Here is a 24,683-nt window from a genome sequence, read left to right on the forward strand (position 1 = left end):
TGAAAGGTGGTGAATGCAGAAAGGTTATTCATACAGAAAGTCTCACAGCTCTACGGCATCAAAAGAACACTTGATCTATACGTCGTAGCTCCTCCAAAATAATATTTGTTTATCATAGTAACATCATATGAGAATCTGTAGGTTGAAAAAAAAAATTATAAAGGAATTGTGAAATTGCATTCAAATTTCCTTTTTTTTTTCCCCAATCCTGCTATGGTAACAACCAAAGTCATTAGTTTCCATCCAAAGAGGGCAGTGCAAAGAATTAACCAGAACTTTATTAAGAATCAATATTTTTTGAACAGTTTGCCTTTTTCCTTTAAACTTTCACATATTATTTCACTAATCTCTCTGCATTCACTAAACATGTTAAAAAAAAAAAGAACTTCCCCTTTTAGTAGTACAGCAACAATGCCTTTGATAGAACACAAGAGTTATGACCCTGAAAATGGTTAAAAGACCTATATCAGAGTCACTTCACAAGCAGAATTCTAGCAATTGTGCTCTTACAGTTTAAGAGTAACAGTGCCAGAATTTTTCTTAAAATGGCAAAGTTGAATAGCACATTAAGAAGTCAGTAACGGTCTCTCATTTTGGCAAATACAACTAACGATAGACACTGAAACAAGTGAACAGACAAGTTGATTTGCCACATACGTAGTAGTGGATTTAAGTGATATACAATGTACTATATTTCACAACAAATGTTGAATAATTTCATCTGTATTAATTCAGAGTTGTTTGTTTGGCAACACATAAAGCATAACGGTTGTTCAGTCACCAAAGACACGTGCCATGATGAGAAGCAATGTGAATAGGGTTTACTGCTACACTTTGAGGAAACAGCACTGAATCCAACAGGTAAAATGGAAATTGGATTCTGTCATCAACTACAGAGAAAGCAATTGTATTATATGTGTAGTGCGGCATGTACCTAATATACAAAGATGCCTAATCACAAAATTTATTATTGTTAAATACACTAGCAACACAGCCAAAGAAAACATACAATGCTAAACTTATCCTAGTAAACATAAATTGAAAAATAAAGAAGAAAGGAGACAAGACAATATAATTGTTTTTCAATAATCTATAAGGTGTGATAGACTTTGACGAAATACACCCATAAAAGTTGTTCATCACCAGCTGGCACACAGTCCATGACTTTTTTTGCGTTTCCCGTGTCTTACTGTTTTTCACAAAAGCACATTCTCTCTGTATGGCTGTCCCACAACTCCAGCCAGCTTTACATGGGGACCTTCTCCTCCGGCAGGGGCTGCTCTGGCTGGGGGTCCGGGCTATGCTGGTTGGCTGTACTCTGCAGGACATCTTCAAAGCTGGACTCTTCCTCTTTAGTCCCGGACACTTTGGTCTGGTCAAGCAACAGGTAATGGTCAGGGCAGAGGGCAGAGGGAATGTCGTGGGGGGGGGGGGAAGAGAAAGGGAATTGTTCTTAACACTCCTGATGTTCAATACAAAGGCAAGTAGAGCTGTGTAGGACATATTTAATTACAGTGGAAGATAATGGTATACGTCGATAATTACCAAAACTAGAAATCAAATATAATTGTTTGTATAAGAAGTGCAGAAACAATGAAAAAAAAAGAATGAAACAAATAAAGGTTCATATCCACCATGGCTTGAAAAGGTGTTTAAAGAGGGTTATTCTTTAATCTATGGAAATCACAAGATTTCTGTAAAATGCATTATTTTTTTTTTATAAGATCAAATTTTCATAAAAGTCTATGTCATGTTATCATTGGCATGATTACTTAAATAACAACAAATGTGACCCTGCACCTCAAAACAAACAAAAAGTCGCCAGACATGAATTTTTAGTTAAGACCATATTCTGAAAGAGCAGACTTTAAGCTTCAAAATGATGTATAACTCAAATCAAATGGACTCTCCTAACCTATCTGAATGTTGGAAAGAAAGCACAAACTCAGGAAAAGTGTGAACTGAGAAAAGAGGCTCTGAAGTACAGCGTCTATTCAAGCGCTTAATCTTTACCAAACCGTGCTGGCTGTGCGATGAATGGGACAAAAAATAGGAAGTAAACCACCAGAGTAACAACAATGAAGGGATTATCAAATTAAACTGAAATTGAGCGTGCCGTATTAACACATTCTGTCCATAATTAATGCCAACTTTCAAAGCAGTAGCACTATCCTTTCAAAAGTTATTAGAGTTGAAAGTGACGAGTGTGGACAAGGTTTTTCAGAAATGAAAAAGGGATTCTAAAGACACACCTAATCACACTATTCTACCAAAAATGTTTGAGATAAACTGCTATAAAAACACACTTTCCTGCCCGTTTTGTGACACCAAATTTTAGCATAATGTAAAAGAAGACCCGCTCTTTCAGAAAATATGAAAAAGTCAAGTTCGGCTAGGTTGACCCATTTCATTTATTTTCAGTCCGCACGCAAAATCAGTGTGTGCGACTTTATGTTCGTTTTGAGGTGCACGGTCACAAATAGCTCTTTTTCTTGATTTTGATGTTAATAAGTATCCCACTGGGAGTTTAAAGACAACAGGGAAAACATCTTTTTGTCATTTGCCTCTTTCAAGTTCATAAAAATGTGAACAAATTTTTCTCATCAGAGAACATGTACCCCTTTTTTTCAATAGTAAAGTTCTTTGACCGACCTTGAGAGATGTTGCTGTGTTGGAGACCTTTTCCTCAAAGGACTTGAAAGCATTTGACTCTCGAACCTCGCCTAGCTTCTTGGTCACCGCTGTGCCGAAGCTGGAGAAAGCTGCTCCTGTCTTCTGGCCAGCACTTTGCAACCCAGTCTTTGTCTTGCTGTACCTGTGGTGTTTGAAAGAGAGAGGCAGAAATTGGGGGGGGGGGGCAGATTGTAAAGTCTGTGATTTCATGCAAAGGATCAGACAAGATTTGGCACACTAGTGTGTATGCTTCATACATCCAACTTTATGAATCTATCTGTTAAAAGGGTAATCACTTACCTCAAGCCACTTATTCTAAGACTGTGTCACTTTTACTGGATGAAATTTTGTACATTTTGCAAGAGGTCTCTTTCCTGCCTCAGGTATTGCCATAGTCAGAAGCTCAACAAAGAAAGGAAAAGACAGATCATCATAGTGTGTTTCCTGACTCCAACTCAAAGATGAGAGAAATTATTTCAGGAAACATTTGAATAGGTAGTTAGATACAATTGTAGACGCTAGAGAATATACAGAGGCCAAGAAGAGATTTAAAAAATGATGAGTGTTGATTTAGTCTAATATTGTCTTCAATTCATAAGATGACAACACTGATTTCAAGCATACACGTGTACAACAGTTTACAAGATGATTCACATATCTCTAAAAATTTCTGGAGTTGTGCTGTTTTATACTCATCACATTTGCTGTTTTTTTTTTTTTTTTTATTGACAATGATGTACAGGACTCCATACTGATAACATCATGTTTTTAAAGATAGAACATGGCTATTGTCACCACAAATCATTATTTTGCTCCATGTAGAATCTGAACTTGTTCCACAGAAGTGATTTCTGTGTTCACACATAAATGTAGTTTCCAATAAAGAATTTTAAATCTACTCGTAAAGTGTTGTGAAGTGGTGAAATATATATGGAAAAGAGCATGTTTCTGAATATGTTTACAAGCAAAACAGCATGAAATAAATGTGTGATTCCTACTAATGACATTGTTAATGCACAAGTAATAATATGGTGCAAATGTTATCACATCTGATGTAAATGATGGTGTGTTGAGGAAGAGCAAGCATCCTCAGAGGGGAAAAAAAGACAAACACCTGTTTTCAGCATCAGAGATAAATGAAATAAATTGGTTAAAGAGAAAACTTAAATCATGCATGCACAAAATATGAAAATGAGATCAATCTACACATTCAGAGTGCACAGATATGAATCAGTATGTTGTAGTCTTCATCTAAAACTTATCATGACCAGCATGCTTTATAGAGAAAAGTTTAGACTTCAATAAAGAAAGATCTTATTAATTAAGAACTGCATTTCATTGCACCCAATGTAAAAAAAAAAAAAAAAAAAAAAAAAAAAATGTAGGTCCCCAAATATAGGATACTATAGAACATTTTCAGCCACCAGAAAAATTTTACCAGGGTATTCAAATCCAAGGTTGAGGCTATCATATAAATTGTGTCTGACAATTTTACCTGATCTCCAGAAGGTTGTGAGAGTCATCACATAAGTCTACAAACATCTGTACATATGAAAAATGAGTTTCAACTACATACATGATTGAATCATAGTCAGGTGAAGTACAATAGAACTAAAATAAAAATGTCATCATTATGCAAACAAACATACCAGCCTTTAATCACAAGAGAGTCTGAACTTGTCTCTGTTCTACCACCTTTTTTTTTTCTTTTTTATTGATACAACACTCTCCACATTCCCAAAGGTTCTAATGTATTTTACTGGCAGCAAAACATTGACATTGGTGCACGCCATTATAGTTAATCTCAACAGCTACATTTTGGTTAAAAAAACAAAACAAAAAAAAAAACAAAACAGGAACAAAATCAAAATCAGCAGCAGAAAAAAATCACATATTCTTTTTGTTTTCTTCAAACCATTCGCTGGAGTATTTTGTTCACAGGAGTTTCAATCATATACATGTAGGATACAGAACATGACTAAAGGTTTCTTCATTGATCCAGTACATATTAATTTCTATAGATGATTTAAAGATGTCACAAATTAATGGCAACAAGTAGCATTTTATTCTTCATTATTCCTGATTTATTACTCCTGAAGTTTTCTTAATCCATAAAGTCCCGTGCGCCATTTCATGAAAGTTGTCAGCCCTGATAAGTTGTCAGTCTCTGACAATTTTTAACCATGATAGTATCAGTCAGTGACCAGGCTGAGAGCTAACAGCCAATCAAAACCAAGTCTTTTACTGAAATTGTCAGAGTTTGACAAATTTCATGAAACGGTGCCCACATGTAATTTTTTGGCAAAAAATCTTCTTGTTAACATTACATTCAACTATTTGGTAATCTTGTCCTACACCGCAGAAAGATTAGATGAAATTTGATTACATCATTAATAAATTTGCATTAAATCAGGAGAAATCTAGCACAGGTTTGCCATTTTATAACAGAAACATAAATTCTATTTTTTTTTTTTTACATTTGTTGAAAATCCACAGGTCAGTTAATAGAAATGTACTGATTCAGCAGCTTTGGATGATTCTGCAACCAACATTTTAAAAGGAAATGGAAAGAAGACCAAAGTAGAGCTAAACTGAAAGAAAGTTTTCATTTCACTTATTTATGAACATTAAGAAGAATTGATAAGAATTAAAAGAAATGTCAAACCAAGGACACAATGTTTCTGAGGCTCCATGGGTTAAACAGTCTCATACACATATTAATGTATTTGGCAGCAAAATATGTCGCCACTTAAACTCATCAATTCTTATCAAACATTAAGGGCATTGTGTTACAGTTTGCATCAGATGGGACAAATTATGTTACCTAAACAGATTGACTTTCTAATGTTTATTGGAAAAGCTTCCAGCCACGACTAGGAATGTTCAAACACCAATTTCACCTTTCTTAAACTGTCCATTGGATTGTCTTATATTTGTAGATCTGCATCGGAAAATTTTTATGCTAGTGACATGATGAATAAATCATTCACAGAGGAAATTTACAGGACTACCCCTTGAAGAGGCAGAATATCAAGCCCAAAATAGGACTGACTTACAAGGGATTTGTCAAAAGGAAGCACGGGAACACTTACATTGTAGGTCTGAGCACCTAAAGTCAATTTTTGTGGACTACAGTCTAGGAATGAAGCAAGAATTTCAAAACCATCTTTGCAGCATATGGAAGACATATGCTGCAAAGATGGCAGCCTTGTTATGTTTATAAGAATTTGGATTTTGAATGGCTTAAATCAAGATGAATTGTACCCTACATCATATTCCTTGAACTTTAAACATCTACAGACTGAAATGTTTGAATAAGGGTGTAAAACATGATTTATTTCAAAAGCATTCCTGTGTAAGGAGCATTACATCAATATGAAATGATAGAAGAAAATCATGAATTTAAAAAAAAAAATGAAGAAATACAATTAAAAGTTGGTGTTGAACATTTAAAGGTTTGTGTTGTTACTGAGCCAGCATGTGAAATTTTCAAGTTAGTCACACAAGATACAATATCATGCTATTAAAGCATTTTGATAAGCTGTTAGCTGCAATTCATTATTTTTTTCTTTTGTTTTCATCATGCAGAGTATGCAATGTAAGCACAAAGTACATGTAAGTCAACATACTGTGAAGTTCATGGCCATATTGTAATATCACTATTTCGATTTAACACTCTTCTTTAATAACTTTAAAAAAGTTAGCAGATTGGTCAGGAGAGGAAAGGAAATTTTCTTGATATGGTCAAGTTTGAGATACGTGTAGAAAGAAACATCTAATTTCTCTTAATTCTGTCATAATACCAAATAAACAATCTATTCTGGAGTTTGTGCAATGTACAGTGTAGTTCAACTTCAACATTAACCTATCCCTTTTTAATTATAATAATTATACAGTTTTCTCAAAGTCTATCTACATGTAATTCAACTCCCACAATCAGTCAGTTCCAATGCGAGAAACTGACTGAACATACAAAGTTGTAAGAAAATGATCTGGAACTGATAAACTGTGGATAAGCAGTAAGATCACAGCATGACTTTGCCTTGAAATGTTTGCTGTAAAAAGAACAAGGAAATAACATGAAATACAGAGAATTGAGTTTGGAACATATTGCTTGAAGTATTAAAATCTTTCACTTCCATTGTTGGTTGTGTTTAATCGAGTTGACTAGTGTACTATGGCCATTCACTGTACAGTATGTTGTCTTGCTCCGTACATTTACACTGCATTCAGGTGAATAAACTTTTTCTGAAGATGTCACTTTTAATATTCATGAATATTGTTTTCTCCACTCAAACACACTTACAATTCACTCTGAGTGATATTCGAATTCCACTCTTTTACTTTGGCACTTGTCCATGTGTACCTATTAAGTAATGGCAAACCAATAAATTACAAGCTGAGCCAAAAATAAAAGCAGATTTTCAGAAAAAAAATGTAGCGGCAGAGTTTAGAATGTGCTTGCAGCGACGCCTGTATACTACACAAGCATCTACAGTTGTGCACACTTTATAACTGCATCCCCTTCCATCATGCCTGCTTTCATCCAGAGGGCAAAGGAAGAAGTGTGATGTGTCCAGTTAATACAAGTTATTTTGTTAGACTTAAGGTACAACAAACTGAAACGACATGCTTGCCAAAGCTGTCATCAAACATTAAACTACAATCTGCAAATTGGCAAGTCAGTATGATGCAATGTGTTATGTTTTCCCCCCTCCCCCCCCCCCCCAAGTCATTCAGTACACTACATCACAGATGTAGGAAATGATACATTGCACAAAATGTAGGCCTAATCAATTAATTGTTCATTCTTAGAAACATTACTCCTGTCAAGAGAAGGCAGAACAGAATGAAAGTGTGAAGTGAAGATAAAACTGACTTGTACAATGTACCCAATTTTAATAGAGTTCCCTTTTTACTGGAGGACATCTGGAAGACATGCTAGATATAAACCAGTGTAATGTAGAACTGCGGCAACCCAGCGGTTGGTGAAAATGACCTCCATAATAGAGTTCCTGGTCATCTAGCATGAAGCATGTATGTTTCTACGGAAACCAGTGTCCCCAAGTTTCTCTTCAAGAGGCAGGCAGTTCTAGGGAGCACTTGCACCACAGACAGTGCAGGTCACTGAAGTGTGCGCCATGTTTACCCCGCGACTGTTTAGAGTTCCCTCGTCTGCAGTAAACATGGCACAACCCAGAGACTCCAACCCCAAACACCTTCTGATCTGGAGATTCTCCCGCCTGAAACCCCTAGCAAACAGGAGACTCCAACTTGATCGGCGCGAAGTTCCTTGCTGCCGGGGTCCAACTCTAGGGTCCTAGATGTTATCTCGTGCTATCTAAGGCTTATTTTACAACATACGATGACACAGAGTAAGAAATCATTTCAAGCGGGAGAAATAAAATCTCAAGCGGGAGAACAGGAGATTATGCAAAAATGGGCTTTCGGCGGGAGATCTCCCGTTGAAAGCGGAAGAGTTGGAGTCTCTGACAACCTCTGGAGGTTACTTAAACTCATGCTAGGCTGTCTAGCATGACATTTACCTCAGACTCACTCCAGACTATTGCTTTGTGCTTCGTGCCGTGTCCACTTAGAGTCCCAGGCGTCTGAGGTAAACATGGCATGACCTCCAGAGGTAGTGCTGTAATTTGGGGGACCCTAAACTAGCTATTAAGAGTCTATGTGTCACAATAGCATAAATCTGGACCTGGACAAGAATAACAAACAAACAAACAATCAAACAAGAATAAAAATTTCTGATGATTCAGAAATCAAATTCTCCAGTGGTACAGGTACTTTAAAAATTTTAAATCGTTTTGACTACCACATAAGCACAGACTTTGCATAACTGCATGGCAAAATAGTTTTAGAAAATGCTAAGTCACTTTTGCTTACATACATTGCCTTAGAAAACTACCAGCATTATACTCTCAATTTTAAATGCCAGATGGTGGCCAGGACAACATCGATAACAGACCAACTAGCGATCCAACATTATCATGGCAGTCCATGCTCCATACGCACCCACAGTAAACCTCCAAAAATCCTCAAACAGCACACCAGTTAAAGCCATGCCAACATCTTCCTCTTTGTTTGTTTGATTGTTTGTCTGTCTGTCTGTTTCTAAAACATCAAGTCATGAAAACATGGACCGCATCAGTCATTTCAGGAGACAGAGCTCAGTCCATGTTAATTATCAGTTACTGTATGTGATCAGCTTGCATAACATGCCATGCTTTGGGCATGGAGAAGAAGAGCTAGGAAGGTCTAGCTGTAGGAAAGGGGTGGGAGGGGACTGGAGTAGGAGAGAGGGTAGGAGTGGTCTAGGGGTAGGAAAAGGAATGAGAGGGGTCTAGGAGTAGAAGATGGCATGGGAGTGGTCTAGGAGTAGGGGGGGAGATGGGAGGGGTGTAAGGATAGATAGGACTGAAGATGGGAAGGGTCTAGGAGTAGTAGAGGGGATGAGAGGGGTTTGGGGGTAGAGGAGGGATGGGAGGGGTCTAGGTATAGGAGAGGGGATGGGAGGGGTCTAGGGGAAGTAAAGAGGATGGGAGGAGTCAAGGAGTAGGAGAGGAGATGGCAGGGGTCTAGGGGTCTAGGGGTAGAGGAGGGGATGGGAGGGGTCTAGGGGAAGTGAAGAAGATGGGAGGGGTCAAGGAGTAGGAGAGGAGATGGGAGGGGTCTAGGGGTAGAGGAGGGGATGGGAGGGGTCTAGAGGAAGTAGAGAGGATGGGAGGGGTCAAGGAGAAGGAGAGGAGATGGCAGGGATCTAGAGGGTAGGAGATGGGAGGGATCTAGGCATACATGTAGGAAAGGAGATGGGGAGGGGTCTTGGGGTAGGAGAAGGGTGGGAGGTGGTCTAGGAGAAGGAAAAGCTGGATAAGAAGGGTTTAGGGTTAAATACTGGTAAGAAAATGGGTGATTGGAGGGGTCCAGGAGTCAGACGTCATATACTTGTAGAAGTACGGTTGCCAACCTTGTAAACAGTGTATTGTAGTATTCTGAGGCTGGCTGAAAATGCATTTTTTTTTAAAAATCAGTATTTGTACCTTTCCTGCAATAAGACTTGTGCTAATACTATTTGGGAAAGCATTATTTTCTATGAAACTTGCAATGTTTGGCAAAAATACCAGTACAAAATACTCATAATAATTACTAGTTGGCATCTCTGCAGACCAGATAGAGGGGAATAGGGGTTAAAGAAGACTAGAAATTCACTTTACAAAACTGATAATTTTAATGTCGAAGAGAAAGGATTTCTCTGCATTTGTTTCTTCTTAAATCTAATGCACTTTATATTTCAACTGCTTTAGACGAAAAAAAAATCCATCATAAAACAGATATCAAAATAATTATTTGAATGAACCTCAATCTTCTGGTTGCATATCAGTTTTTGTATGTTAACATTGTGAGCTTTGTATCTGTGGCATTTGGCATTTTTGCAGACTTTAATGTATATTCAGCATGATGAAGCTTAAATGGAGTTTACATGATGAACACACCTGACAGTTGAGGACGCTATCCATGATAACAAGTATAAAGAGCTCACTTTATGTCATGTAGCTATACATCTGCATTGCAATGACTGAAAAGCACTTTCAATGTACAGTGATGACAAATGAGTACTGTCGAAAGTTGCCCTGTTGAAGTGAAGCAATATAAACACCATATCTCATTTTGCAAAATCTTCTGAATATATTACAAGATTATGCATGGATATTCTGATTATTGATTGTTCTTATGACTTTTTGACTAATATGATGGTGATTTGCACAAGAGAGGATAAGCTGCACAGACTATGAATACCCAGTACTTGATAATGGTAACATTGGTGATTTATAACAGGAAAGCATACTACCCAAGCCAATGCCAGAGAGTCCCTTGTCATAAAGATTAACAAAAGGATGAGTTGTTTGAAAGCTATACTATTTTTTTTTTTCGAAAGCGAGGGAACCTCAAACCACATGTAATAGGCATTCACACTATATATCTAATATCTTAAATTTGAAGCCAGCCATGGGTTCTATTCCAGAGGACTAAATGTCATGTAACCATAAAAGATGTATATCAATGAGAGGAAGAATTACTGGTTGTGATAAATGTAGACGGTGAAATTCTACTTTATGGATAATGCTGACAGGTAAAACTCTTAAAACTGTCATATTTGTATCTCTTTCTCTTTTTTGTCTCTGTCGTTCTGTAACTTATCATCGAGTTCATTGTCCCTTCATATCAGCTCTCATATTTTAACTTTCCACTTCTAACAACCAACAGTTTTAGCTTTCATGTGTTTACTTGGCTATTTCTACTTTTTGCCTAAATCTGATGGGCGACAGTTTCATTACTGTTAATTAAATAGTAACTTACATCACAAAGAAAGTTAATAGTAGCTTTGTTAAATACCTTGATATACATGTACATGTATACTTTTTAGTTGTTTTGTTTTACTTGCCATTACCTGTTGCAGTTGGTAATTATCTGCAAGAGTAGAATTCTGTGGGTTGGTAGACCTTTACTTTCTTGGTATCAAATGCTTTCAAAAAAAATATATAGGGATGGGAAATTAAGACTGCTTGATTTGATTTTGGATGCACACTTTTCATACATTCCCAAAAGTGTTTAATGCACTGTGTACAGTACATATCAGATGTCAATGGCACAATCGATGATTTGATTTTCCAGAGTTACTGAAAACTATGCCTAATTTTGTCTGAGTGCAGGTGCAGCTTGTTATCAGGCTGTGGCAGCTCCACTACATCACCCATGCTCTACAAGGATTCAGAAAATATGGAGGAGAGAAATGGATGCAGTGAAGGTGAAGAAAGTACAGACAATATGCACTACGAGACAGGATGCTGAAAAGAAACGCAAGCAGTGTACATACATCGACGACGTGGTCACAGCTTCATTCCACTCGGAAAATTTGTTCGACGTGTTCACATACCTAGGGGGAGGAGGGTCAGAAGTTATTAGACAGCTGCGGCACAATTATCACGCATTCTGAAATCATAAAATGGTGCCCCCAGAAAGTTTTGCTACATTCACTCTGCACAACATGGAATAATATTATTTTCTGGTGGAAAAAAAAAAAAAAAATATATATATATATCATTGTACACATATGGGCATGGGTTGAGTGGTATCTCACAGTGCAGATTCGACACTCACACAAGAAAATTAATTAAAAAAATGATTTTTCTCTCATCTGATTCTGAACCTGGAGAGAAGAAGTTTACAAACATTTAAATGTCTTTACCAGATATACAGTAAATGTGACACTCTTCACTACAGAACTCTACAGATCTGCCTACACAGGCACAATGTAGTCTGGCATGCGAGCAAGTGATGTCAGAGAATTCAAAGTATCAGGAAAACTAACCACCAACAATCACAATTTCCTGTGCCATTACTGATATCTGAGTTATTTCTGGAATGACTCAGAGACCGATTAAAAAACTCATAATCTCTGTTTTTCCCCAGCTCGGGATACAGGGAATTGCTGGAACAATCAACCCACATTCACAGTGCCCCGATAAGGTTATATCTTTTTCGTTGCATAATAAGCCAATTCACACTAAATCTAATCTTACGATGACCTGTTGTATGAGAACATGCCCATGCAACCTCTGCAAGTAAACTACAATTAACCCATCACTTACCAATAGTGGGCCTGCCATGTATCGACTCTATACACAATTACCACATTTCAGAGTCTGCGGGTTAATTGGTTAGGAATCCTCGCTGAGGTAATTTGCACCTGCTGCTGATAAAACTTGATGCCTGCATTAAACTTTTGACCCTAATACACGCAACCACCAAAGGAAAGTCCACATTTCTCTTGAACAGGCACTATCTGTGTTCATTATGTGCTCACTTTGTCCAGTGCTACAAAAATTTGTATTTGCTTGAGGATGGTAACGGGTGTTGAAATGAAGTGAGAGATAATCATCTCCCCTTTTGAGAATACAGTAATGGAATTATTCCTCAAATTTCTTCTACCTTCTGTCAGGACCTCAGGAAATCACTGTCACTTGAGAGCTGAAAACATAACTCTCTTAACATGCCATTAAATCAAATCATCGTGTGCAAATGCTTTAAATCCTGCATTACGCCGACTTTAAACATCTCTCTTTATTGCCAGTTTAATGCTTATATTTTCTCTTTTCTACAAATCAAGACATACATTGCATCTTGCAGGAAAAGTGGTAAATTATGCAAATCCTTTATTTCTTTTTTTTTCCAAACCAAAATTCCTCGATTACAAAAAAATAAAGAAAAGTATATTTGCAATTCTGGCAATTACTGATATCTGTATAAGCTGTTATTTTTCTGAATGAGGAGGTCACATAGTATTACATTTTCGTGAGATGTTGTTTTCGAAAATTGACCTCAACGCTATCGTACGTAAGGGCAGTATTAGCCTACACATGTAGCTCATGGTGACATTTTTGTGTGTAGTTAAATTCACAATCCAACTGTGATTTGCAAAATTCACACAAATTAAACCTCGTCAAAATAACAGCTAGTACAGTACATCAAGACAATTTGATTTTTTCCCCTCATCCTTGTACATTTGTGCAGTCAGTGTGTGTGTGTGCCTGTGTGGATGTTTGTTTACTTGTACAACATGTCGCAGGTTGGAAGATTTCAGTGGCGGATCCAGAGGGGGGTGAACCAGGTGCGCAGCTATCTTTATGTGCCATGGTGGAGACCCCCTGTGTGCCACGTTATTCTGAGACAGGAAGGTAGTCATTCTTTGAGAAAGAGTTCTGTTTTTCCAATTTATATAACTTCTACAAATTTCTGTTAAGATGGGCATAATAGCAGGCAAAGTTAAAGAGGAATGCAAAGATTTGTTTCGATATAAATTGTATGACGAATCTATTTTCAATTTTTCTTTTGAATGACCAGTTGCTACATTACTGAAAAGGTATGACTTTTGCACATAAAAACCGTGACAGAAACTTAAAATGTACGAGCAAATCTAGTTGGAAACATTGCTTGATAATCAGTCACCACATAGAATGCAAGCCGTATATGAGAGGAACAAAAGCACGAGAAACGCTTTCATTGTGCCACGGGATTAGCAGTGATTAGCGATTTATCGATCGGTTTTGGCGGCTTTGTTTGTTGAGCAGAATATGCGAAGTTGGCACGCCGTCGACTGAGTCGGACGTGCGAACGTGGCACATAAAGAGTTAATGTTGAAACAAAAGAAATAACAAGAAAAAAATGGGGGCGCGTGCGCTCCCCTTTAATTTTGTAAAGGCACCTCCCCTTTTCCATACAGAATTCCTGGATCCGCCACTTGATATACACTATTCAGGGAGGCACTGGGAAAGCAAAGGGGCACTAAATCCACAGACTGTGGATGGCAGGGATACCCTTCTGCTTCTAACGTGATAGCCCCCACAGGGAAACTTACGCGCTGGACTGCTTGAAGTTTGTCCAACCTGTTTTCATATCATTTTTGAAGACAGCCACCGGTGTGATTCCCAGGAGACGTCTGATTTCCTTCGCTCTGATTTCTTTGGCTCTTAAAGTCTGTCGCAGAGCCTCAATATCCAGCTCCACCTATCAGATACAGACAGGAAAAATAACTGACATTGTTAACCCGTTGAGGATGAGTCCCGAGTACACTCGGGCGAGTGTCTATGGGAAATGCATGTTGTAGCAAAATCAGTCCGTTCTCAACGGATTAAAAGTCAACTAACATCATTCTGGAAAATAATGATATTGATGCATTGACAAGATTTAGTCATGATCAGATATAAAGATGATTCTTTTTTTGTTGGGGGGGGGGAGGGGTGATGGGGGTTCAAGTATTGCAGCTTTACTTTCTCACGGGTTATTGATGAATAAAGATTCTTGTAGCTTGAAAAGAAATCATCAGTAGCCCCTATGGCTACTAACTTGTTGGAATTACTAATTGGACTACAGCTGTATGTATCACTATCATTATTATCTATAATCATTATCGTTTCCTCAGAAATTATAGGAATGATGGACAGACAATGCAATGAATGGTCTATAAAATGAATCTGTCCCAAACATTTAACCCGTTCCTTCCGCAATTCTCTGAGTGCCTTTAATGCCCCCAAACGAGATTCTTTTCGCCCGTCGACAGAGAGGCACACAGGTTGGTAATCCAGCTGTGTGAAGGCAGTCAAGCGGTTCATTGTGTCCCCGTTCTACGGTCAACTACATGTGCCCGTGAACAATGAAAATATCGATCGGGTGCGAGGTATGAATAGAGCGTGGAATAGAGCGTGCGCTGATGAGCTCTCAGAATCTTTTGTTCTACACAAAACCAGGTACCTGAATGAGGTGACTGGGGTCAGCGAACCCGCATTTCTAACTGATCTCAGCCTTGATCATTATGTACATGTTCGTACGAGTTTACAGCAGAACAAGCAAAAAACTAAATCAGGAAAAGGTACATGATACTGTAAAACCCCCTTTTTCTAAACAGCAGGAGAACAAATCCTGATAGAATAAACTCTGATCTTTTTATCAAACTCACTTTTCTGAGCATTTTAACACAAAGAAACATAAATTTAGGCCACTGAAGCAGGCACCCTTGTCTTCATTTTGGGAACCTGGTAAACCAGGTTCCCGTATATCAGTTGCTCCCACGGGAACCTGGTAAACCAGGTTCCCGTAAGGAACGGGTTAAGACTCGGCAGCATGGGGATATGGCATGGGAAAGCTAGGCCAGCTTGGATGTATACCAGTGGTATTTACGAATCCCTGTAACAAATTGTGGGCAGAACATATCACTGATAATTTCTAAAGAATACACACAGCCAAAGAATCTCTACTGTATGCTGGAGTCAACCACCATCAACAATGAGGGCGTGCTTTGATGCACATTATTTGCTGATAGGCGTTATTCATGGTTTTTGAAATGAACAGAACATGTAGCACGAAGAAAGGATTGCCATTAGCATTAATCTTATGAACTGGCATGCAACAAAATCATGTTACTGTGTCTTTGGCAAAGAATGTCACCTCAGCAAGTTCTGTCTTTAGTCTTCCCCTCTCCGCATCATCTATGGACAGGTTTTCACTGATGGGACTAGCCAGCTCACTTGGGGTGCTCGCTGGGGACTGTTCAAACAGAGGGGTGGAGTCACCTCGCCCTCCTGACTGCTCATCAGAAACTGCAGGAAAATATGAACATATTAAAAACATTAAAGGGATTGTATCGTTTCGGTTGAGACCTAACTTATCTTTTCTAACATTTTTTGGTGAGATAATGAAAAGCTTCTAATGATATATGAAAGAGCATGTACAATGTAATTCCAAGATGAATTCAACGTATATTTGATGAAAACTGGTTTTGAAATGGCTGAGATATCAAAAACAGAGCAATTGTAATAAAAGGTACGACCCAACTTTTATTATGATTGCTTTGTTTTACTTTGTTTTTGGATGTCTCAGCCATTCCAAAACCGATTGTCATCAAATAGAAACTCAGACATCATTGCTCATGCTGCCCTTTAACCCTAACTAGGCCGGGGGGGCCTCCCCCTCGACGTTCCGCGCGATGTATCACAATCGCAAAAAGCTAACGCCGCGATGTTTCATGACTTTTTTTTTTCGAGTCTCCCGCATCTTTTGACACCAAATTTGCGATGCCCGGGCGCACGGTTCCGAAGTTACGCATAAATATGTACATGCATGTCAGACCAAAAATGCTCAAAAACGTTAATTCGTGTACAATTTCAATGCAAACTGTGCTTACAGGCAAATTTCATAGAAGCATGATTATTTTGGTGTTTTATTGATTAAAATCAATGAATAACATATTTTCTTATTCGGAGCGATGTCGCGGACAAATTTCATCGAAAAAACAATGAAAAACATTAAGTCGAAAAAACAAAGAAATACATAAGAAATTCCTAAAAACAATAAAATACTTCAGAATTTTTTCTGATATCACAATTTTTTTTCATTACATTTGCTAAGGACACTAAAAAGAATATTTACACAAAAAATGTGCCTGTTTTGAGCTTTATTTTGTGATTTATACCAAATAGTCTGATTTTATACATCATCATGAATAAATTAGCATAATTTAGCATAAATGATGTTTTTTTGAAAAAATAACTTCATGGTATTTTAGATTACATCATAGGCAATGTGTGTGCCAATTTTCGTCGCGATCGCGCGGCCGACGGCCGAGATCTGGAGGGGGGGGCCTGGGAGGCTCCCCCCCCCCCCCCCCCCCCCCCCCCCGGCTCTATCAACTACCTAAATAGCCCGGCCTACAAGTAGTTAGGGTTAACATAGAACACAGACTTCTCTGCTCCCCTCAACTTTCACACTGTAATCTGGCTGCACAATTCACACATTGCATTAAATACAAATTCTGTAATCACATGATCCAGTCACATGACATAATCACACGGTCTTGTTACAGTGTCATTCACTAAAGAACACTTCAATAGTCAGCCATTGACTGGAAATAAAAAAACCCATTGTAGGCTCACGCATGTTGAACACAGTGATAATTCTTGGAGTAGAGTTGGTAGTTCCTGTAGAAGGCAATCACTGTCAAAGTTTTCCTGGTACAAAGTTGTAGATCCAAACACAGGAAAGAGGTTTATTTTTTTAGCAAATCATCTAATCCAATGGACCTCTAAAGACTGCAGTATTCATCCCTTCTCATCAGTGCATAAAGTTACACTTATGTCTCCAACACTGTCAAAATCAGTCAACTGCTGACATACAGTGTACACGTGTCCAAGCCTCCTTGATGTACTGTTGCCTTTGACAAGGAGTTGTATGTAGTCCGGTTCAAGCAAATTGTAAATTGCCAATTGCAACCAGTTTTGAAACAGAAGATTCACTTGATACTACCCAGTCAGCGATCAACAGCTCTCATCACAACCTACACTGTATACTGATCCCTTCCAGATGATGTACACACAGCGAGCTGTACAAGCGCCTACAACACAGGCTGCCAGTTCCAATATGAGTACATCTATCATGATCTGCCTTCACAGTACAATGGATGTGTTGGTTTGTGTATTTACAGCTTTTCATCCACCTCCTTCACTCAGTAAACCTCCCATTCATCCACACAAGGTAACTGCCTATTGTGTTATGACTCATATCCCCTAAATATAGCAAACCATGAAAAACAACAACAACGAGAGAGAGAGAGAGAGAGAGAGAGAGAGAGAGAGAGAGAGGGGGAGATATTTCAATACTGCCACTGTTCACATTCAACATCCTGTGCCTGTGAGGCACTTTTATGTGAAATGATCCTAACAATAAATCTTTTACAGTACTTTGATATCGTAATTACTAAATTGACTCAGGTTCACGTTGAGCACACGCTGCAGGAAAAGTACTTTCAAATTGCTGTGTGGCAATCATTGAATTGACAGCGACTTTAATACAAATTGAAATCACATTCACTTACTGTATCATCAATTAGCATCATAGGCTAAGAGCTAATCAGTCCACCACTTGAAAGTTTTATGACAGCATCGTTTCATTGTCTCGGTTTGTGAGCCGAGTCTGACTACATGCTGAAGCACAGGCCGCAAAGAAAACGAAACATTAATCAACTGTAGATACTATCCAACACACATAACGTCACATCCACACAGACAAAATAGCAGAATATCAAACGATCGCGATCCTAATACTGAGAATTTTGCCCCTGTCCAGACGGACAAAAATATCCCGCCAATTGCCAATCCCGATAATTTGTCGCCAAAACTGTGTGTGCCCGTAATCTACCAAAATGGTGACCCTTTTCCACGCATTAGTGAGCTGTTCGATAGTGCCAATTTTAAATGATGGGGGTATGATTTTTTTTTTTTTTCTCCAGAGTTCACACAATTGTCGCGGTGTGAATTATCATGCTACGGATGTATTTCTGACATTCCTTAATAATCAAAAGATTTCTTGGAATTCAGATCACAATGTTGAGCACGCTATTCAGTGGATTTTTAGGCCCTCAAAGGCGATGCCCTCAAAGGCGAAAATTTTGGAATTTGGATCCGGATGCAAAACTTCATATTTTATTAAGCTAATTTTTGTAAGTGTACGCACATATGAATCCCACTATAAACATTGCAGAAAAATCAAAATGTTCATTTGTAGCGTTTGTCGTTTAAAGAAAACATGCGAGGTCCCCAAACACTCTGACAGAGGATTTTTTTTTTTTGTACCATTTTATTTGTCTAAATCAATTCAGGTATATATCACTCAATTGATCAAGACAAATTGACCTGTGATGACTTTTTAGTTTACTGCTACCAATATCAAACAATTGGGAGGGGAAAAAAATAATGTTTTGACTGACAATATGGTGTAGAATTAACCTGTTGAGGACGGACTGATTTTGCTACAACAAGCATTTACTCATCTATAGATACCTGCCCGAGTATACTCGGGACTCATCCTCAATGGGTTAAGATCACATGCAGCTTGGCCCTCACCCAGTCAGAGTCCTTCATTTTGGGAACCCATGACCTTTTCAGTTATCCCTCATTGTAAGCCACTGCAGTTATTTTTTTTCCCCCACAACACATGACCTAGAGTGGCTAAGACACAAACAAAGCATTGCATAAAATACAAGAGCATAAAGGTGCGCCTGTAGCTATGAAGGTAAATATTAAAGACAAAAATTGTTTCCTGAGCAAACCCATGCCATACTCAGGACAAAGGGTATTCAATACAAGTGTAGTGTGTGTCCCATATTGCACCAAAAAAAAAAAGGAAAGAAAGTAAATGTAATCTAATGTCACCATGCACAACCACTAGACCCTTCTCAATCGTCATCCGGTAGTGAATCATTGTGCAAACATGTACACTGTACCCAAAATGCATGTGACTATAAAACCATACAAATCAAATACAAAATAAGAAATTCAATTCGTGATAAGCCAGGACTTGGCTAGTCTTCTTCAAAGACCCTAATGTTGTAGCACAGACAGTTGATGAGCATAGCGAGCCCAGGCTGATTGAATCAATGTAAGAGCCTTTTCAAATCTGTGAATGCCGAGACGCCAAACCCCAGCCATCTCTTTATATACAGGACAATCTCCGGCCTGACCCCCATTGCGAATTGGAGACTCTGATTGCATGAACATGCGCACAATATCGTAATGTTCCTTGCTACTAGGTTCTATAGCTCTAGGGATACTGTAGATCATGCTCTCTGATGCTATAGCCTTATTTCTGAATGGGTGAGTTGGATAAAGCTAACCTTAAAGCAAGAGAAAATACATCTTAAAGGTACAGTTTACACTGTACCTTTGGGAGCAGTGATTTACAAAATGTTTGAGATAGCACATTTAATGCATATAAAGTGTAGGTCAGATTCACAAAACATCCTACCATGTAAATTTTTTTGCAATAAAGTCTAAGGGGATATCACTATTTTTCTCAATAAGCCATAAATGTAGATGGTTTAGTCCAGAAACATTTTTATTATACACCTGTACATGTAACTATTGTTTACATTTTGTTTATTCAACAATACTTAATATTAATTATAATGATTCAAATGTTTACATTGCTTGTTTCTATCACTAGTAAAACATTTTAACTTAGAACTATAGCACTAAACATGGGTTTTTGTTTAATCTGCATTTGGTACATTATGCCTCTAAGCAGGAGACACACAGCTACACACGATGTACAGTGGGAGAAATTGAAACTCAAGCAGGAGAGTGGGAGATTTTGAGAAAATGGCCTCAAAACGGGAGATCTGCCAAAAGTTGGGAAAGTTGGAGTCTCTGTGAATGAGTATTACTTGCACAAATTATGAGCCAGTAGAAAGCCAATCCCACACACCACACAACACCTACTGAATAATTCAGAATTGAAAAAAATTCAGTTACTTTAACCGATGGAATTGTGAGATATGCCCATCAGCCACCAGTGTAAAATACACTATGCATGAGCTTCTTAGAACAGAGTTTTGCCAATTGGTTGGGACTTTTGGAAAAGAAGGCTCTTGGCAAAATGTATTATTAAATCAGAGTGAGTGAGTTCAGCAATCAGGCAGCATTCCACAAAATGATCTCATCCCCACTCCCCTCTTACTGGTGGCTCAACTTTATAAATCTAACATGACAACCCTTTTATACTTGTTTCTCTTGTAAATACTACAGTGAGAAAGCCTTGGACAAAGGCTAGGACTTGGCCGAGTCAGAACTCTTTCAGCATAGCGAAAGGGAAAAAAAAAAGAAATGGACAAGACCTACATGTACATGCACTCGACTTTGGCCACAACGACATGACTTCTAGGGCACATCTATTGACTTTATAAGCAATGTGTAGAGTGCATTTGAGACCAGAGTTGTGCAGAATTAGGTAGACTTTGCTGCTCTGCTACATAAACTTAGTTTGTAAAACATACCCTTTGCATGGTTTAGTTTTATAATGTAAATGCTTTTGAATCAGACTGAGTTGAACTCTTGTACAAACTATTATTTCAAATCACAATGCATATGTACATGTTTGAGAGCTTCTCAAGAGAGCACAACAGCCCTCTACAGCTTTCACTTTAGTATCAAGCAATCATCAATCACACGATGGATGAGAAAGTTTGGCTGACTTCAGTGATAATATCCATGAACCTTGCCTCTTCCTTTGAAAACTGATTGAATCTTTTATAGAGAATGGGTTCAAGGGAGGGTTGATTCGAGACACTTCCCCTTCTGTGCTGTGTGTGAGTCAAAGTAGTGATCTTTAGGTGACTGTTTGGTCAAAAGCTGATGTTCAAGCCTAGGAAAACTGCTCAAACACAAAATATATCATTTGACTGACATCTTTAGACTCAGATCAACATATCAGCTTCTACTTTCTTAACCTGTTGGGGACAAGCTGATTTTGCTATAACATGCATTTCCTACAGACATCTGTCCAAGTATACTCTGGACTAATCTTCAATGCATTAAGCCTGATTCCACGTGTATAATGGTAGTGACCACTGTGAAGACATTCATTAATATTTGTGAGGAAGATATATCTTGGGGATGATTGTTAAAGCAAAGTCACATCAAGAAAGTTTTACATGAATGTAAATTGTAAATCCCAGATCTACGTAGATTTTGTCACCATGAAAGTTATTTTGTTCTCTCAAATTTTCTTTGAAAAAAGTAATAAAATGAATTGATAAATCTAAAAACAAGGCAAGTGCCAAAATGTATCTAACCCAATCACATCTACTGAGAAGAAATTAATATTTTCTAACTCCCTGAAGTTCATTAACCCCGCCCATGACCTTTGACCTTGTGGTGACCTTCAACTCCCCAAGGGACATTTACCAGCTAAGTTTGGTCACAAACAGATAGGGATCAACAGTTATGAGCCATAATCGAAACGCGCCATAAAAACTTACCATTGGGCCCTAAAAGTTTGTTGACCCCTGTTTGTGACCTTTGACCTTGTGATGAACTTCAACTCCCCAATGGACATCTACCATCCAAGTTTGGTCACAAACGGACATAGGGATCAAAAGTTATGAGCCATAATCGAAACGCGCCGTAAAAACTTACCATTGGGCCCTAAAAATTCGTTGACCCCTGCCAGTGACCTTTGACCTTATGGTGACCTTCTACTCCCCAAGGGACATCTACCATCCAAGTTTGGTCACAAACAGACATACACATCAAAAGTTATGAGCCATAATCGAAACATTGGGCCCTACGTAGAGTTCGTTGACCCCTGCTTGTGACTTTGACCTTGAGGTGTACTTCATGTTCGGTAAAATGTGTAACTTTGCATAACCACTCTTCCCTCCAAGTTTGGCTGAAATTGAAGTCCTAAGTAGAGAGTTATTCTAGTTTTTGTAGCGTTACGACGGATGGACAGACGCCGCAGGCAATCCCTTAGAGTCTCCCCGCACCTCTCCGGTGGGCTTGACAAAAAAAATGAAAGTGTCACTCACTTGGTTTAGTGGCAGTAGGAACAACGGCAAGCAGCTTAACCCATTGAGGACGGACTGATTTTGCTACAACATGCATTTCTCATAGACACCTGCCCGAGTATACTCCGGACTCGTCCTCAACGGGTTGATTTTGAGAGATTTAAAAAAACTTGGGAGAATTTTATTCATACATCCAGTTTGGAAAGTCAGAACAATCTTAAAATGAAAAGAATAGTTTAAAAAAAGGAAAAAAAGGTTGAATCTGAACAAATAAACCTAGTATCAGATAAACTAAAAGAAAGATGTGAAGTATACTGTATTTTTAATAGGAGATACCATGATCTATAAATCCTGTCTTTGTACAACTGTACTTGTATAGTACATTACATGGCATGCATGCTGGTTGCAAAGGTCAGTATGCCCACTCAAGACTTCCAAAATGTAAGCAAGAACTTTTCACACAAGAAAGGCTGTGATAATGAAAACATCAATTAGTTTAATACTTAAATAGATACTAATTACACCACAGAGATTAGATATTTCCAAGAGAATACCTCTCCAGTTAAATTCAGTTGTGTATTTTGAAGAACATGAACGTCTACAGCATTAAATACAGTGTACTTCTGTCACACATACGACTCACCTACAGTCTCTTTCAAAGGACACATAAAAAGGGAGAAAAAAACTTGCTTTTTTTAATATAACCTTTTTTAGGAAGAGAAGAAGTGGATTCAGCTGCAGAGGAGCAGGTTGTCTCCGGTCCTGAATCTCCATCTAGGTCTGGAACTAAGGCTAGATAAGTCTGATAGCTGGGGGCATTCTTCAGAGGAGACTTGTACCCATCTTCCGCCTCCCATTCATTACCTTCCTCCTGGGAGCAGTAGCCATCCTCTTGAGGGGAGGGCAAAGTGGGCGTGGTCCCTTTAGTGGGCGTGGTCCCCTTAAGAGGCCTCTGGCCGGCCATCTGCCTCCCGGGCAGATTTCCACTCTCTGAAGTCATCGACGAGTTCTCCATCTCTAGGAAGCTCCAGTCGGCATTACTGTCATCAAAGTTGTAGAGCCGGTGATCGAGGATTGGGGAATGCGTGTGTGGACGGGGAGGAGCAGTTTGTATGGCAGCATCACAGGTTGCAGAGGGCTTGGTGGCCATTTCTCACGACAACATCTATCAGCTGCAAAGATGAACAACTGACCACTTGTTGTACACTAGGCATTATGGCAGATGAATCCAGTATAGCACGGTGCAAATGCCAACATTGATCAAGCGGTAACAAAGACTGGTACGTATACCATGACAAGCTGAGCAGCTGTGTCCATGAACCGTGATGAGCTTATACGCAGCACACCTGGCCGACTCTCATTAAAAAAAAAAAAAAAATGAGAATAATAAAGACCTGTCAAAATTACGCCAGCAAGGAGAGATCCATACAAGTTTGTACGTCAGTATCTGAGCAACTACCGCCTACCAGTAGATGTTACTATCGTCTGACATAATCACTCAAGCATTTCAAAATAGATCATGATTGTGGGTTCACGTTTCCTACAGGAAGGCTGGCTAACACAAACCGCACCAGCAAGATTCAGGAACGACAGGTTCGAGTCATGCCAATGACGTGTTCTGTTCTGCCTGGCAAACAGCAAAAACGGGTTGACCACTTGATGCAAGAACAGCCATAAACTAAAGTACCGTCATGTAGATTGGCTTGTGATGACGGCTTCACGTTGCTAAGAACAAATTTGCCAAAATGCGCTTGAACGATCTCATAAAGAGACTGAAACCGTTAATGCTAACTGTCCTTGGAGGTCTTTCCTATTGACAGTGCAGCCCATCTAGTCAGCCAAGCATATCTCAATGATCAAGAGCAATGTACAAAACTCCAATGATGTCTGTTAGCCATCCCCAGTGTCACTCCAAATGGAAGAGATAGAGAGAGGTAGATTATGACGTGGCAACCTGCTGCATATAGGACATCTGTATTTAGAGGGCAAAGTATGGGAATTTCTTTGTTTACCAATCCAGCGGGCTGAAGTGGTATCATATCTTCATATACCCAGTGCCAACTGTACAGGATACTGGCTGTACAGTACTATTCCACCAGATCACTCT

At 38.7% G+C, this 24,683-nt stretch overlaps 1 protein-coding gene across 3 annotated transcripts; it reads right to left on the reverse strand.

The window, feature by feature from the left end:
* Positions 1-237: 237 nt before the first annotated feature.
* Positions 238-24,652, reverse strand: LOC139716084 (tumor protein D52-like). Of its 3 annotated transcripts, none has more exons than XM_071627637.1 (6): positions 23,282-24,644; positions 15,688-15,839; positions 14,102-14,250; positions 11,561-11,620; positions 2,653-2,815; positions 239-1,372 (listed from the first exon to the last, which is right to left on the reverse strand). In XM_071627637.1, exons 1-6 carry the CDS (start codon positions 23,724-23,726, stop codon positions 1,247-1,249), a joined length of 1,095 nt encoding a protein of 364 aa, XP_071483738.1. In that variant the 5' UTR covers positions 23,727-24,644; the 3' UTR covers positions 239-1,246. The 3 variants fall into 3 exon arrangements, with proteins under 3 accessions (XP_071483739.1, XP_071483738.1, XP_071483740.1); XM_071627639.1 differs by having other exon boundaries at positions 240-1,372; positions 23,441-24,640; XM_071627638.1 differs by lacking the exon at positions 11,561-11,620 and having other exon boundaries at positions 238-1,372; positions 23,282-24,652.
* Positions 24,653-24,683: the final 31 nt, after the last annotated feature.

The sequence above is a fragment of the Diadema antillarum genome, unplaced genomic scaffold (genome assembly GCF_040938485.1).
Source record: "Diadema antillarum isolate AM-2024a unplaced genomic scaffold, OU_Dant_1.0 scf00000060, whole genome shotgun sequence".
Classification (NCBI taxonomy): Eukaryota; Metazoa; Echinodermata; class Echinoidea; order Diadematoida; family Diadematidae; genus Diadema; species Diadema antillarum.